The 18324-nt window shown below is 31.9% G+C and overlaps 1 protein-coding gene across 7 annotated transcripts in view; it reads right to left on the reverse strand.

Moving 5' to 3' along the window:
* The window catches only part of LOC114326099 (synaptotagmin 1), a 103402-nt gene that overhangs the window by 53540 nt on the left and 31538 nt on the right, over positions 1-18324 (reverse strand). For all 7 annotated transcript variants that reach the window (XM_050662434.1, XM_050662433.1, XM_050662430.1 and 4 more), the window contains exons 3-5: positions 10640-10732; positions 554-696; positions 369-464 (exon numbers count right to left, since the gene is read on the reverse strand). In XM_050662434.1, the coding sequence (XP_050518391.1) occupies positions 369-464; positions 554-696; positions 10640-10732 (332 nt within the window). The remainder of the gene's footprint in view (positions 1-368; positions 465-553; positions 697-10639; positions 10733-18324) is intronic.

The following is an 18324-nucleotide window of genomic DNA, read 5'->3' on the forward strand; positions in this document are numbered from 1 at the left end:
TGCATCCCTGCAGCACTTCTCATCGAATTCGTATATCTTTGGATATTGTGTACTCTATTTCAATTCTTGCTTGAGTTAAAAGGCTAATGAAGAAAAAACTGCCATATCTCGGATAAATAATGTAGTGATGAAGATACAGCACTTTTTGGCTTATAATCCAAGAAAAAAGGACAAGAGTATAGAAAGAAGATCAGTATTTCAAAACACAAAAATGAAATGATTGTAGTCTTGAGAGCATCTGTTTAAAATGTTATTAACAAAAACGATGATGGTACTCGAAAGAAGAAGATTTATTCGTTTATCATTGTATAAAATAATTTCAGATATAAAAAAAATTAAAAAAATCATATAATATTTAAATAGTGTACCTTATACTGCAGCTTGCCTAGTTTCTGAACCTCAGGTTTTTCACCTTCATCTGGTTCTTCTGCGTTTTCTGTCAATTCGTCCATATCTGGTTGTACCTATGAAGAAGACACCCAAATAAAGTAATTCTACTGACATTAATTAACAAAAATGTTGAGTATTTTAATATAGTAATTGCAATCTTTACCTTTTCTTTGTACGACGATCCCAATAACTGCACAGATTTTAAGTCTACTCCTTTCATGCCCTTTTTGCCATCCTTTGCTCTTCGTTTCCTGAAGCATCTTCTTATACAGCAGAAGCATATTCCAAGAATCACCACAGAAACAGCTGCAAAAAGAAATTTGATATTACATATAACATGAAAGTATTAACATATTTTTAGTAAAATAGTTTAAGTATAACTATTTATTTATAAAGCTCAATAGACCATGAAGGCCTTGGGCTAAAAAGAACAACAAGGTTTTAGGTCGGGAAGATCATGCACCGAGGCAATATTTATAATGAGTCAGGCTCAAGAGAAATCATTAGGATACAACAAACCGGCATTTTTATGTTTCGTGGACCTTAAGAAGGCATTTGACACGGTCAAATTAAAGGACGTTATCCATTTATTGCACACAAGAGAGATACCTTTAGGAATAATTAAAACGATCAAAAATATCTGCCAGAACAACACAATAAAAGTAAAAGTAGAAGATGAACTAACTGTTCCAATTGAAGCTGGCAATGGGATAAGACAAGGAGACTTACTGAGTCCTTTATTGTTCAACCTAATTATGGATGAAATAATAAAAAAAGTAAGAACTAAAAAAGGATACCAAATACCAAATGGAAGAAAAACAACTTAAAATAATCTTCTATGCAGACGACACAATACTAATCTCTCAAAGTGAAGATGATTTACAACGTATGCTGCACCAATTTAATATCGTGACCAAACATCTCGTAACGCGACAGTTCGTAACCGGGCAACTGGTAACGGACAATGGACAATTCGTAACAGCGACAGTTCGTAACGGCGACACTTCGTAACAGCGACAGTTCGTAACTATACAAATTCGTAACGTCAAAATGGAATTATTCTGTTTAGTTTTGTTAACGTGGAAACTAACTGTTATTACAGTTAAAATTAAAATTATGTTTATTAATTTAACGAATCAGTACCGGGATAAACATGTTTAACACATTTTATGTGTCGTGTTTCATAATATGTATATTAAAAGTCTTTAAACACAAACAAATATTTAAATATATACAAACTTTTTACAATATTTTTAAAAGTTTATCCCTCTAATTGTTCCTTAAATTTGCATATAGGTACCTAGACAAAGGAATAACGAATTAATTCGTAAATATTTAAGCCAACAACCGTTTTTAGACATTCCCAATTTTCTAGTTAACATGTTGTAAAGGAACGATTATAATTACCTGTTATTATAATAAACGTTGTGATTGGTTATAGCGTTGGGGTATTCAATCAACGGTTTTATAGTTGATACGAGGGATGGCTTTTCATACTTTAATACTTGTACTTGGTTTAAATAATTTATTATATTCTGAAATACGAAATATGAAATGCCTTAAGAATGTTTATCCTGGGACTCATTCGTTAAATTGATAAACATAATTTTAATTATAACTGTGATAACAGTTAGTTTCCACGTTAACAAAAATAAACAGAATAATTCTATTTGGACGTTACGAATTGTCCGTTACGAATTTGTATAGTTACGAACTGTCGCCGTTACGAAGTGTCGCCGTTACGAACTGTCGCTGTTAGGAGTTGTCCGTTACCAGTTGTCCGGTTACGAACTAACGCGTTACGAGATGTCATGGAACTATTTAATATACCGCTAGAAAATTTAACGTGTTAATTTCCTCAAAAAAATACCAAATGCGTGGTTACAACAGCAAATCCAATAAGATGTAAATTCGAGCTGTAGGGTCAGATAATAGTACAAGACATGGAGTTTAAATATCTATGCATCAGACGATCTAGCTATGGAAAGCTCGAAACAAAAGTGGAAGATCAAGTGAATAAAGCAAACAGAGCTGCAGTTTGCCTGAATGAAACAATTTGGAGAAATAAAAATATCGGAAAAGAAGTGAAAGGCAGAATTTACAAAACAGTCTGCAGACCAATAATGACAAACGCGGCAGAAACACGATCTGATAAAGAAATGACAAAAATAATGCTAGAAACAGCAGAGATGAAAACCGTTCGAAAAATCGATGGTAAGGCACTATGGGATAGAACTAGATAGAGTGCAGATATATGACGGAGATGTAAGCTGGACAACATTAATAACTGGGTAAAAAACAGAAGAGTAGAATGGAACGACCACGTAAGCCGAATGACAACAAATACAATAGTAAAGACGGAGAGAGACGGTTCCCCAATAGGAAGACAATCAGTGGGAAGACCACGAAAACGATGGAATGACAATTTACTGCTAAAAAATACTTATAATGGTCTCTGTTTTGAACTTTCTAAATCAGAGGCAATTATAAAAACATGCTTTTTAAATAAAATGCCAAAATCGACAGTTTATGAAAGAACATCCTCATCTATAAAGAAGAAGATACATAGTGGCAAGTTCAGAGAAATATACGTCATCTTCTTGAAGCCGTCGAAGCGAACTGATTCTTTTTTTAGGAAATGATTATATAAGAAATATAACAGAGTATGGAAAATATTTATTTAGACCTGATTTTATATTGTTCGTCCGCTATAACTTTCCCCATGCGTCATGATTCATTTTCAAACAAATTAAGTCAAAATATAAAGTGAAACGTACGCCGATGTGTACAGTCGGAAAAATTAAAGATTACCCATGAACGATCACATCAATCACTTATTTTGCATGTGCTGTATTTTATCATAAAAAACGTTGTTATTTATAGAAAAAGACAACAAATACAAAATAAGTGATTGATGTGATCGTTCATGGGTAATATTTCATTTTTCCGACTGTATATACATTTTGTATACTGTATACTATATACTACACACATCGGCGTACGTTTCACTTTAAGAGGATGGGTACGTATTTTCGGCTGCAATGCTATTCAAATGGGGATTCATTTTTTTCGAATCCTGAGAAAACTAAAAAGTATTTTTGAAAAATTTAAACGCATAATGAAAGATTACGTTATTGGCGAGGGCCAAAAGTCCCTGAGAACTTCTATAATGTTTATTTTAATAAGTTACAGGGGTGAAAAACTAAGAGAAAATTTAGTGTGATATTTAATTTAAAATATCTCATTCAAAATAAACTTTTTATTTATTCTAAGGGACTTTCGGCCCTCAGTAATAATATATTCTTTCATCCTGCGTTTAAATTTTTCAAAAATATTTATTGGTTTTTTCAGGATTCGAAAAAAATGAACACAATGTCCGTGGTAATATTTCCAAATCTATCTTTGTCATACAACGCACTCAGTCGAATCGAATATTGTCAGCATACTGTCAGTCAGACAGTGACAATCAGTGACAATTTTAAATATTTGACATGGCATCGGGAATATTTTGAATTGTTAATTAAATAATATTGATATGTATATAGTGTATTTGATAAATAATTGATTTAAGACGTGAACTTAATAAAAAGTTATTTATTGTGTATTATTTGTGGAAGATCCAAGCAGAGGATACATCAGGGTAATATATTCTGTAATCCAAAAATTTTGTTGTTAAAGATGTCTAAATTGTAAGCGTTCCATAATAACAATATATTAGTAAAAAATCTCTTAAACACTTTTCCTCTTTTCTCTAGTTTTTGAAAAAATCATCACATTTATTAACTGAATTAATAATTTGCAATTATAAAAATAACAGTTATCCAAGAACATTCAAAAGCCATCTCTTTAAATTAACGATGACATTTTCAAGTAGAATGACATTCTAGTAATGTTTACATATCCATACCAGTGTGAATTTTACTACACGTAATTTGCCGTGTAAAGACAGAAAAAGTAGGGATACCCGTAAAATATTTGCGAATTATGTACCGATGGCCTTAAGTTTTGACTTAATTTGTTTGAAAATGAATCGTGATGCATGGAAAAGGTTATAGCGGACGAACTATATTCATGATATCGTCAAAAATAAAATTTTAATAACGTTTATAAAGAACATATCTAAAAATACCACACACAATTTTTTATTACTGTATTAGTTTGTCGTTCTTAATATGCCACCTCTCTTACTAAAAGTAGGTTAAAACTGTTACGTCTTATTTCTGATCTTTTTTAGTAATATTTTACTCCATAATCCTTCTTTGTAGAACCTTTTTCCATCACGATTCGCTCTTTGAGTTGAATCATTTTGGTGTCGGGCAAATCGTATATTATTACCTTTTCTTTTTTTATTTTTATGCTTTTATTCGATCTTAACACAGCTATAAATTTAGTAGGGTTTAACAATGAACAGGATTTACTTTTCATTGAATTCGTTAAAACAAGTTTTTGTAGCTCCGAATAATTTTTATTTCTACAAAAAGCAATAATGAAAAGTAGGTTAAACTGATTATTTCATTCATAGGAGATTCTGACCAATAGAAAGCTACAGAAATCTAAATTAAATTGATAATTTTTGATAATTTCCCATCGTCAAGTATATTACGTCAGATGCCCTTCGTTGCTATGAAAAATTACATTCAGTGACATTAATGACAATTACTGTTTTAAAAATTATAAAAGTGAAATGAAGTAATCGCAACAAATTGCACTCGATCTCTAAAATTAATATAGAATTTTTTTCCTCGTGACACTTTGACATAATTTCACTCGCCTTCGACTCGTGAAACTAAAACTGTCAAAGTGTCACTCGGGAAAAATTCAATAATTTTAGAGCTCTTGTGCAATTACTACTAGGTCTGGATCCCGCGTATGAAAAAAAAGTTGATTAATAGCAAGCTGAAAATTTGTTAATAGCTTAAGGGTGTCTACTCGAATAAACTTTGATATGTGTGAACACTGGAACAGGGGTAGTTTTAATTGTGGAACAGGTTAAAAATTTGGAACGGTCACAGCACGAAAACGGCACATTTATTTTGTCCGACAGAACAGACTTAAACTCTTCGAACAGAGATTAAACTCTCATGCAAAAATCAGACTGCTATTTATCACCAAATGGGCGTTTTAATGAGTGGAACATGTAGAATATGTCAAATGACAGGAATTATGACAGGTAATAAATAGCAGTCTGATTTTTTCACGAGAGTTTAATCTCTGTTCGGAGAGTTTAAGTCTGTTCTATCGGACAAAATAAATGTGCCGTTTTCGTGGTCTGACCGTTCCAAATTTTTAACCTGTTCCACAACTAAAACTACCCCTGTTTCAGAGTTCCCATATATCAAAGTTTATTCGACTAGACACCCTTAAGCTATTAACAAATTTTCAGCTTGTTATTAATCAACTTTTTTTTCATACGCGGGATCCAGACCTATACTGAAAATTTTTTTAAAGCCATTTTTCACTAGATTCCTTCTTTGTCCGGTGTCGAGCAGAGACTGTCTTATTTTCTTTTCTTGGTTTATTTATTATGCTTCTATTTGTTCTTGACCACAGCCATAAATTTAATATGTTTTAACAATGAAGAAAATTTACTTTTCCCCCAAAAACGTTGAGTCTTTACAGCTCAACATGTTTTTTTTTCTTTATGTCGAGTCTTTACAGCTCAACATAATTTGTATTTCTACAAAAAGCCGTATTTTTCTTTGGATTCTCCTTTTCTGGTCTATTCTTTTATTTTATTTGTATTATTAGTTATTGTTATTACATTAAGGGCCGGTTGTTCGAACGCTAATCAACAATGATCACTATCAAATATTTAATTACTGTCACAACTGTCAATGTCAACTTTGCTTGGTTTGCTGAAAACGTAATTGATTAAAATTATGAGATTAGTTAATCAATTAACATAATAATTATTAACATAATTGATTAACTAATTTCATATTTGTAATCAATAATTATGTTTTCAGCAACCCAATCAAAGTTGATATTGACAGTTGTGACAGTAATTAAATATTCGATAATGATCATTTTTGATTAGCGTTCGAACAACCGGCCCTTAGGGCCGGTTCTTCGAACGCTAATCGAAAATGATCATTATCAAACATTTAATTACTGTCAATGTCAACTTTGACTGGGTTGCTGAAAACATAATTATTGATTACAATTATGAAATTAGTTAATCAATTATGTTAATAATTGTTATGTTAATTGATTAACTAATCTCATAATTATAATCAATTATGTTTTCAGCAAACCAACCAAAGTTGACATTGACAGTTGGTGACAGTAATTAAATATTTGATAGTGATCATTGCTGATTAGCGTTCGAAAAAAACATTTAAAAACTTTTTTTCCATTTGATGTCAATTAGCTATTACTTTCTATGATTATTTCATTCATAAAGATTCTGACCACTAGAAACCTACAAGAATAAAAATTACAGCGGTTATTTTTTAATGATTTTAACTTCCAATACGCCAGTCAATGGGAGCAAGAATAGGATATTACCTCCGAATTCTATCCTACTGCATGGATTTTAATGAAATTTTGGGCCTGGCCTCTACTTATCTCCTAATTCAAAGTCTACCCTATGCCGATGTGTGCTTTTATCTTGGGGGTGGTTCCAACCCCTTCTTAGGGGTGGAAAAATTTTTGGTTAAAATTACTACTGAATTCGCTAGAGAACCTAATTCTATGCAAAAACTGTTCTATATTTTTTTTTGAAAACTCAATACTTTTTGAGATATTCGTGGTTGAAAATTGGACATTTCCATTGAAATATAACACCTTTTCGAACGTTTTTTTGCGAATACCTTAAAAACTATGCATCTAACTAAAAAAACTTTAATAATCATGTACAATAAATATATTATACACGGCTCACTAAAATAATTAGTTACGCCCCTGTACTACTGATTACTTAAAATTCTCAAGTAGTATTTATGTAGACCTTTCTGGAAACTCCAGGTTATTGTTGAGACTCGCATTTCAACACCTCGCCGCAGCAGATCGTAAATAGCTTCCAAACTAAAATCATCTCTCATAATCGTTCTCCCGCTATTCGTTGAAAAAGGCCGCATACCGGTCTTTCTTGCTATGCGTTTTATACCGCTTAGATAACTCAATTTGCTCAGTATTATCGACGATGATTTATTTATCGTATTAGTGAGTGCCTTACAAATGAACCAAATGGATTATGGAATTCAATCAGAGCTCTGATGTGACGTCATCAAGGAATAAAACTGTGAGTACTCTACATATATGTGAACATAACTTATTAGTCGTGATACTGTATGCATTTTGAACCCTATACCTCTCATAGCAAATATTCTTTGTGCCATTTATGCAGATAATACTTTAAATTACATTTGAAAAATCGTTATCTACTCTTAACCAGCTTACCTATGGAAATATACTCTATAACCGTACCATAAGTACAGGTTATCATTGTTGAGGATACTTTACGTATTGCCTTAACAAAACATTTTTGAAGGATATAAAAACCAAGAGACACTTGCCTTCATCAATCTTCTAGTTATGGGTGTCCACTTATATTTTCCCCCATTTTAACTGCCTATAACTTCTAAACGGCTCAAGATAAAAATATGCGGTTTTCACTGAAATGTTTTATTTTAGTAAAAGTTTTGTCTGCATGGATTGAATTTTTTATATCGCTTTCAAATACGAAATAAAATATGGCGGATTTTTGAAAAAAACGTTGTTGACTTTTTTTTAATGGAACACCCAGTATATTCTTTCGTAAATTGAAAGAAAGGCCATTCACCTAGCTAGCGATATAAAGTTTTTCAAAATCGGTTGTCAAATTACTGAGTAATTCATTTTTAAAACGTGAGGTGCAACGTGGATATCACATACCTAAATAACATAACCAACCAAGTTATGTGATTTCCACATTGCATCTCGCATTTTAAAAATTATTTGCTAAGTCATTTGACAACCGATTTTAAAAAATGTTATATCGCTGGATATATAAATGACCGGTTTTTCAAGGTTTTAGGTAAGTTACCCTTTTTGTATCGCTTTTAAATAAAAGATGGCGGATTTTTGAAAAAAAAAAACGTTGTTGACTTTTTTTATTAAAACACCCAGTATATTTTTTGTATCTTGAAAAAACGGTTATTTACCTATCCAGCGATATAAAATTTTTTAAAATCGTTTGCCAAATAACTGAGAAATTAATTTTTAAAATGAGAGATGTAATGTGGAAATCACATAACATTATATCATTTTGCTTAGTTATGTTATTTAGGTATGTGTTATCCACGTTGCACCTCTCATTTTAAAAATTAATTACTCAGTGATTTGTAAACCGATTTTGAAAAACTTTATATCGCTGGATAGGTAAATGACCTTTCTTTCAATTTACAAAAAATATACTGGGTGTTCCATTAAAAAAAGTCAACAACGTTTTTTTTCAAAAATCCGCCATTTTTTTTCGTATTTGAAAGCGATATATAAAATTCAATACATTCAGACAAAACTTTTACTAAAATAAAACATTTCAGCGAAAACCGCATATTTCTATCTTGAGTCGTTTAGAAGTTATAGGCAGTTAAAATGGGGGAAAAGTACAAAAAGACTTTTAAAATTATTCGGATCATAATTAATTATTTTTTTATTAGACCTTTAAAATGAGCAATATTAAAGGTCCACTACATTAAAACTAAGCAAGATATGCTGCAAACAAAGTTGATAACTAATGTATTTTAAGAAAAAATGAGAAGTAATTTTAACCCCCATCCACCAAAATGTAAATGCATCGTTTTCCTTCCACAACACCTTTTATTATAGTGTTATTTCTATGTTCAAAAAGTTGAACGGGTTTAAAATGAATGGTTTTTTAAAAAAAGATCAAATTACAGAGAGCATTTTTAAATTTTCTTAAAAATCTTTCTTTTTCTCCATGTAACTTGAAAATAGTAAGAGATACTGTAATGAAAAATTAAAAGAAAATTTTTATCTGAAAAAGCCCTACATTTCTGTGTGTTGTCTTTTTTTCGTATCTCTTATCTTTTTAGAGTTACATGGAGGAAAAGGAAGATTTTTAAGAAATTTAAAAATGCGCTCTATAATTTGATCTTATTTTTTTCAAATACCATTAATTTTAATCCAGTCCAACTTTTTGAACATAGAAATAACACTATAATAAAAAGTATTGTAGAAGGAAAACGATGTATTTAAATTCTGATAGATGAGGGGTTAAATATACGTCTCATTTATTTTTAAAATACATTAGTTATCAACTTTTTTGCAGAATATCTCGCTTAGTTTGAATGTAATTGACATATTTAGTATTGCTCATTTTAAAGGTCTTTTCAAACAATAAAAAAGATATTAGTACCATTATACACCTAAAATCGACAGTTTCTCTGTTATTTCAAGTTGAATACACCGATTTGAGCATGCAGCAAAAAAACAAACTCTTCTTACCTACCACATCCATCTTTGTATTTTAACTAGATTTTTGAAGGCACTAATCTCTTTGTGTTTTCTTTATAACCTACAGAAATATTTTATATAGTTTTGTCGTTAGATGCATAGTTTTTAAGGTAGTCGCAAAAATCCGTCCGAAAATGTGTTATTTTTCAATGAAAATGGCTAATTTTCAACCACGAATAACTCAAAAAGTAGTGAGTTTTCAAAAAATAATTATAAAACAGTTTTTGCTTAAAATTAGGGTCTCTAGCCTCTTCCGTGGCTATTTTAACCAAAACATTTTTCACCCCCTAGAAGGGGTAGGAACCACCCCCAAGATAAAAGCGCACATCGGCATAGGGTAGACTTTGTTTCTTGAGCTACTCCCTACTTACTGTGAAAATATTAAGTAAATCGATGTAGTAGGATGGAATTCGGAGTAAAATACCCTCATTGACTGCCCTACAAGCGTGTAGTAAAATTTTTCATCACGTGTTTAATTCTCTCCAATCAGATTATTATTGTAACGGGAATTTTCTACTTACATTATAGTGGGAATAATTTTCAGCTTGTTCGCAAGTTTTTTAAAAGGTTCAGTGGCATTTTCGTCTTGAGAAACTGGATTATTTATTATAACAGGGTTTGTGCTTTTGCTAATCTCCTTGATTTTGATTAGAATCATAAAAAATAGTGAAAAATATAATTAAATACCGAGTATTCAAGCAAGCGTAAAGTAGGCGTTTCATTCAACATAAAACAAATCGATAACGCTAGTTTTAATTCCTTAAAATAGAAGTACAGATAACTAACTTACCGATAAGAATCGTGACTAGTACCCATGTATCAATCCCTTCCTTATTAGCATAATGGACGAAGTTGGATATCAGCGTCTCATTACTCGGTTTCACTGGAAAATAAACCAAAAGATGATTATAATCGGCACAAGAGAACAGGGCCCCTATCACAGAGTACTGGAATAGGGGGTACCACTTCAGGTCGTGCCTACACTGACTTTCGTCAAGCATTTTGGTGCCTAGGTGAATGGTACGTGTTGTAGTATGATATGAGACATGATTTTCTAATTATTAACTTATTTTTTATGATAATAGAGTTAATTGACTTGTATGTAATGTAAATACATGCATAGTTCATTCTAATTATCTGATTTACATGAAGTTAACCTCAAGGGATTGATAAGAAATGTTAGTTAGGTTTGTTCTTTATTTCAGCAGGTATTTAAAAATAGTTGATATGTTTTTATAAAACATATACATATGTACATTTGTGCACAACAAGTACGATTGCTGACGTTCGTATTTATCTATAACATAAAGTATAGTAAATTAACATTGTAAAATAGAACTTAATGGACGAAATAAATTACGATTCAAAATAATGCAAGAAAAAACCCTGGTAAGAAGAGATAGAAATAAAAAACAACGAAAAAAGGAAACGAGCTAAAAGAATCGTGAGATTAAAGAAAAGAAAACACTATGAAGGTAAATTGAAATGCATAGAGGAAAGAGTTAAAAATAGAGAAAATAGAAACTTATATCAAGGGGTGGAAAATGAGAAAAAGAGTTACCACAGAAAAACCTGTACACTACGAAAGCAAAAATGGAAGTCTAAACATGATGGACAACAGAATATGAAGAAGATAAAGAACAAAAAGAAAATACCGATCAAGAACAAACAGAGGAAATACCGCGTAATGAAAAAGAAATAATAGAGAAACTAAAGAAAAATAAGAGCCCAAAAAGGATGGAGTAATATTAAATAAAGATATGTGAACAAGAACACATATCGAAAGAATGGAGTGAAGCCACACTACCCAATTCACAAAAACTGCTCCGCGTAATGCAAGCAGAAAGCTACGAATATGGGAAATCTACAGAGGCCCTATTTATCGACTTCAACAAGCATTTGACAAAGTAAAACGGAAAATATACAAGACACTACGTGTAACGGGAATTAAGAATAAATTAGTAAGAATGATAAAAGTGATACTCATAAAACAGAATAGGGTTGAAATAAATGGAAAAGAAACTGTTTAAAATCAGTTAGGGGGTGCGACAAGGGGACCCACTATCATCACTGTTATTAAGTATACTTTTTGGAATTATCGTCCAAGAAACCGGACTCAACAGAACATAGCTTGATTATCATCGAAAAAACTAATGCCAAGCATTCGCTGATGACATAGTACCTACTGCCATCTAGAGGTAGATAAACAAGAATTAAGAGAAATACTAAAAATACTAGAAGCGACAGCGAGAAAAAAAGGGAATATATACTCGTATTTATATAAAGAAAGAAAAGACCAAGTATATGAAATATACAGAACGAGATTGCATATAAAGACGATACCTAATGTTAATCACAGGAGAAAAAAATTATAAATTCGAAGAAGTAGAAAGGAGAACGAGTAAAGGAAAAAATGCAAATTTTATTCTCTGCATATTGCAGGTTTCTTTTTTTGTTGTGTTTTGGCTAATATATTGATGTGATCTTGATTATTGATATTAGATAATATTCTTATATGTCACTTAATTTAATCAATGTATTAATACTAATCTAATTAATTAACCAGATCACATATCAATATGTTTTCAATCTCAGGGCGAATTATAAATTAATTACTTACTTTCGTGGCTTCTAAATATTTCTTAATGGTTCCTAATCGGGATAGAAAAGAAAAGAGTAAAAAAAATACACATATGGGTTACAATTATAATCAAAATATTTTTTATTTTATTTAAAAGGCAATCAATGCTTAATATTTGCTATTTCTTATTATTCTTAAACATAACATTTACAAATGGGAATCTTATTTCCTTTTGGTTTTCAATTGAAAGTTTTTATTAACATTTAACTATTAGGAGTTATTAGGAACAACTCTATTTAAGTTTGATGAAGCTTTTCTGATATTATTGATTATGTTATTCAATTTTTTTATGTGGAATTTAATACGAAAAACCCATACATTCATGTCCAAACAAATGAGACTGACCTTTTCCTGGTGAACTGAAAATGTCCTCACACAAGACCCGTTTCCTGCTATCCTTGGCTGCGATCAAACCTCGTCCTGGCTTCCAGTAATGTTCTCCTTTGAAAAACTAGCTCGTATAGCTCTCGTTCCTGCGTCTGTCGTGATGCTGTGTTCTACCTTTCTCGAAACTGCTATCAGCTACCGGGACACTCTTGGCTCAAGGAGGTTCTTTTACTCTCGACCTGGCCTACTTCTCGTTCCACGATAGATACTCCACACTCACGGAACTACATCGGCTTTCTCACTCTCCGTACACTACCGTCTACTACTCGACTTCACTTCTCGACAGCTCAAAACATTCTGCTCTCACTTTCTCATCCATTCCCCTACTTTCTAAATATCCCTTCCAGATTCACAAATCAATCTTCCACCACCAACTCTCATTCGTAATATTCCTCAAAACCAATTTTTAATCTTTCTAAATATGCTTAATGGATTTCAAAAGAAAATATTTAATTCCCATTCTAAAATACTTTCTAACTATTTACAAATTTTAATGACCTATTCTCTCTTTCAAATGAGTCTTATTTAGCATAGGCTAATGATCGAAACCTTCCGCGAAAAACGATAATGAACTATCATCTATTTCACTGAGTTTTATTTAGCATAGGCTAATGATCGACCTTCCGAGAAGAACGATAATGGTACGCGTCATTCACTTTGTTTATCTAAGCACATTGTTCCGAGTTTCGTACGCTTATTCTAATCACTTCTTAAAATTAAATATAACAATTTGTTGTATACAGGTTGTTCTAAATTTATATGCCCGAGGTTGAGAAAATTAAAAATATTTTATATTAAAGTGAATTTTGTTTATAATTATCAAAATTTAATTTTCATATCAAATAGAAATATAACAATATATTCTTTCCACAATTTCTTCTTTTCTGTTATTTCTATTTGTACCTCTTTATTCCATCATGGTGTACGTTTCTCTTTTCTATTATTTCTTGTAGCCCACATACTACTGTTGCTGTATTTATCGTAGCAGTTTTTAATTTTCTCCATTATTATTTTACTATTTATGTTATTTCTCCTTCTTTGTCCATTTCCTTCTCTAACTTCTCCTTGTTTCAGACTTTCGTTGTCTATTCTCTTAATTTATGTACTTTAATAATTATTTACTTGTATTTCTTATTCTTCTATTTTTGTCCTGTATGATTTTTTTAAAGGTATCAAAAATGGAAGATAGGTATTTTATTAACCACAATTTAAGCAAAAACAAAGGAATGGTGCAGAAGAAAATAAGGCAAAGGGCATATGAGGAGCGTAAATATGGAAAAGTAGTTCAAACAAATAAATAAGACGAAGAAAAATGGAAGGAAGCGATTATTAAAAAAAAAGTAAACGATTTTAGGGTAATATATAAAACATAACTTCTTGGAAGGGAACAAAAACAAAGAATCAAGTTTTAAACAAAGATAGCAAATAGAAAAAATGTAGACTGTTATAGTATGAAGTGGTCTCTCTCTCTCTCTCTCTCTCTCTCTCTCTCTTGTTGTTTCCCCGTTACTGAGGATCATGATTTCCCCTTATACACCTTATAAATTTTCTCCATTGGTCTTTATCTTCAGTTACTGTAAGAAAGCAGTCGATGACAGAATATCATATATAAGAATAGATTATAAGCCGCAAAAACTATCTATAATTAACGTTTATGCACCCACCGAAAATAGTGATGAAATAACCAAACAAGACTTTTACGAGAAATTGGAAGAGACAGATGATCAGGTGCCAAAACAGGATATACTAATTATCCTAGGGGATTTTAATGCACAGGTTGGAAGAGAAAGTTATAATCAAGAGGTGACAGGCACACATACATTACATGACAAAACCAATGACAACGGGTATAGATTATGTGACATGGCAGTAGCACTAGAAATGGAAATAAGTAGCACCAAATATAAGCATAAAGATGTACACAAAATAACATGGTTAAGACCTGGAACTAATACCGGAAACCAAATCGATCATATTCTGATCAAGAAAAAACAAGCGAAGTCAATAAATGGTGTACGATCATATAGAGGAGCGAACATAGACTCCGACCACTTCCTGGTGATTGCAAAATGCAAAATTAAGGTAAAACCAAAAGAAACAAGAGTAGCGAAAAAGAAATGGAACATACAAAAACTGGAGGAAGATGAAATAGAAGATAGATACAAAGAAGAACTCAAAAGAGGAATAGGTACAACACGAAGAACTTTCTTCTTTTGCCCTTTAATTCGTCCAATTTTGAACATAGGCTTCCCCCAGTTTCCTCCATTCGCTTCTGTTTAGTGCTTTCTCTTCCTCCTATCTTGTTAATGTCGTCTCCCCATCTCATCTGGGGTCGTCCTATTGCTCTCTTTCCTGTCCATGGTCTCCATTGTTGTATCATGCTATTCCACCTATTGTCCGTTTGTCTAGCGTTATGACCTGCGAAGCTCCATTTTAGCCTGGCTATATGTTGAAAGAGACACGAAGAACAGGAAATAGAAAAACAATGGAAACAAATTAAACAAGCCATTGAAAAGGCAGCGGATACAGAAATTGGCACAATAAGAAATCTAACAATAAAACACGAAAACGTTTGTTTTCTATACTTCCACAAAATTTATTATAACTAAGTGACTACAGCTGTTTCGGCGGAGTGCCTTTCTCAAGTGATATAGTTTACAATGTGTTTGCCTTTTTAAGTCTTCAACTGAAGAGGTTGAGGAGTGGGGAGCTGTTTGTCTCGAGTTGGTCATTCAGAATTATATCTGTATTTTTCAGTTTATTAATTTCCAAAGATTCTAAAAAAGATAGCTTAAGGCCTTTATTTTGAATATGTAGAATTTGAAACTCTTCATTGAAAGAATGATTATGATCTAGAAGGTGAAGTGCGTATGTAGAAGTGTCTGTTTTTCTATTGTTGAATGCCCTTTTGTGTTCTGCTATCCGTTTGTCAAAAGTTCTGCCAGTTTGACCGATGTACGTTTTCGGACAGTCACCACAAGTTAGTTTGTACACACCACTCTGTAGTTGCTTTCTCTTTCGACTTTTATTGTTCTTAATATATTTGCTTAAGTTGTTGTTAGTTCTGAAAGCTGGTGTTATTCCTTTCTTTTTTATGTATCTGGCTATTTTTGTTGTTATCTTGCCAGTATATGTGAGAGAGCAGAAGGTACTGGGTTCTTTCTGTGGTTTTGGATACACTAATTTCAGGGCTTTCTTATGGAGTTTTTGGTTTAAAATTTTGTTAACTGTTTGTTCGTTATAGCCGTTGTTTACTGCTATTTGTTTAATGATGTTTAGTTCTATCTCGAAGTTATTTTTTGTCATGGGAATTTCTGTCAGTCTATGTATCATGCTATGGTAGGCTGCTAATTTGTGTTGTGTAGGATGGGATGATGAATTGTGTATAGTTGTGTCAGTATGGGTAGGTTTATGATATACGGAGAACTCATGTTTGTTGTGTAGTCTGGAAATCGTTACATCTAGAAAGTTTATGGAGTTATTCTGTTCTGTTTCTATTGTAAACTCAATATTATTATGAAGTGAATTAATATATGATAGGAATTGGTCAAGTTGTCTGTTAGTTCCTGTAAAGCATACTAGTATATCATCCACGTATCTCCACCAATATAAGAACTGTTTAAATACGGGATGTTTAGAAATTGTTGTTTCAAGTTGGTTCATAAATATATCTGATAGCAATGGGCTTAGAGGATTACCCATAATAAGTCCTGCACTGTTGTTTGTGTATATTTGATTATTGAATTCAAAATAGTCTTGATTTATGCAAATTTCAAGAAGGTGTAAAATTTCAGATGCAATGATCGGATTTGTACTATTATGGTCTAAAAGATTCTTAACTAAAACAAAAGTTTCTGTAGGAGGAACACTAGGAAAAAGATTTTTTACGTCTCCTTATCGAAGACGTAAAAAATCTTTTTCCTAGTGTTCCTCCTACAGAAACTTTTGTTTTAGTTAAGAATCTTTTAGACCATAATAGTACAAATCCGATCATTGCATCTGAAATTTTACACCTTCTTGAAATTTGCATAAATCAAGACTATTTTGAATTCAATAATCAAATATACACAAACAACAGTGCAGGACTTATTATGGGTAATCCTCTAAGCCCATTGCTATCAGATATATTTATGAACCAACTTGAAACAACAATTTCTAAACATCCCGTATTTAAACAGTTCTTATATTGGTGGAGATACGTGGATGATATACTAGTATGCTTTACAGGAACTAACAGACAACTTGACCAATTCCTATCATATATTAATTCACTTCATAATAATATTGAGTTTACAATAGAAACAGAACAGAATAACTCCATAAACTTTCTAGATGTAACGATTTCCAGACTACACAACAAACATGAGTTCTCCGTATATCATAAACCTACCCATACTGACACAACTATACACAATTCATCATCCCATCCTACACAACACAAATTAGCAGCCTACCATAGCATGATACATAGACTGACAGAAATTCCCATGACAAAAAATAACTTCGAGATAGAACTAAACATCATTAAACAAATAGCAGTAAACAACGGCTATAACGAACAAACAGTTAACAAAATTTTAAACCAAAAACTCCATAAGAAAGCCCTGAAATTAGTGTATCCAAAACCACAGAAAGAACCCAGTACCTTCTGCTCTCTCACATATACTGGCAAGATAACAACAAAAATAGCCAGATACATAAAAAAGAAAGGAATAACACCAGCTTTCAGAACTAACAACAACTTAAGCAAATATATTAAGAACAATAAAAGTCGAAAGAGAAAGCAACTACAGAGTGGTGTGTACAAACTAACTTGTGGTGACTGTCCGAAAACGTACATCGGTCAAACTGGCAGAACTTTTGACAAACGGATAGCAGAACACAAAAGGGCATTCAACAATAGAAAAACAGACACTTCTACATACGCACTTCACCTTCTAGATCATAATCATTCTTTCAATGAAGAGTTTCAAATTCTACATATTCAAAATAAAGGCCTTAAGCTATCTTTTTTAGAATCTTTGGAAATTAATAAACTGAAAAATACAGATATAATTCTGAATGACCAACTCGAGACAAACAGCTCCCCACTCCTCAACCTCTTCAGTTGAAGACTTAAAAAGGCAAACACATTGTAAACTATATCACTTGAGAAAGGCACTCCGCCGAAACAGCTGTAGTCACTTAGTTATAATAAATTTTGTGGAAGTATAGAAAACAAACGTTTTCGTGTTTTATTGTTAGATAAAATGAACTTCCATCAAGTAACGGTCGAATCCATCAACAATAAGAAATATCAGAAGAAATGAATGGTCTAACCAGGAATGTAGAGAACAAATAGAAAGAAAGAATAAAGCCAGATTGGAATGGATAAACTCAGGAACAGCAGAAGATATGGAAATAGCACAGCAAACATGTAAAATGAAAAAGAAAAGAAAATTAGAAGA

The sequence above is a fragment of the Diabrotica virgifera genome, chromosome 9 (genome assembly GCF_917563875.1).
Source record: "Diabrotica virgifera virgifera chromosome 9, PGI_DIABVI_V3a".
Lineage (NCBI taxonomy): Eukaryota > Metazoa > Arthropoda > Insecta > Coleoptera > Chrysomelidae > Diabrotica > Diabrotica virgifera.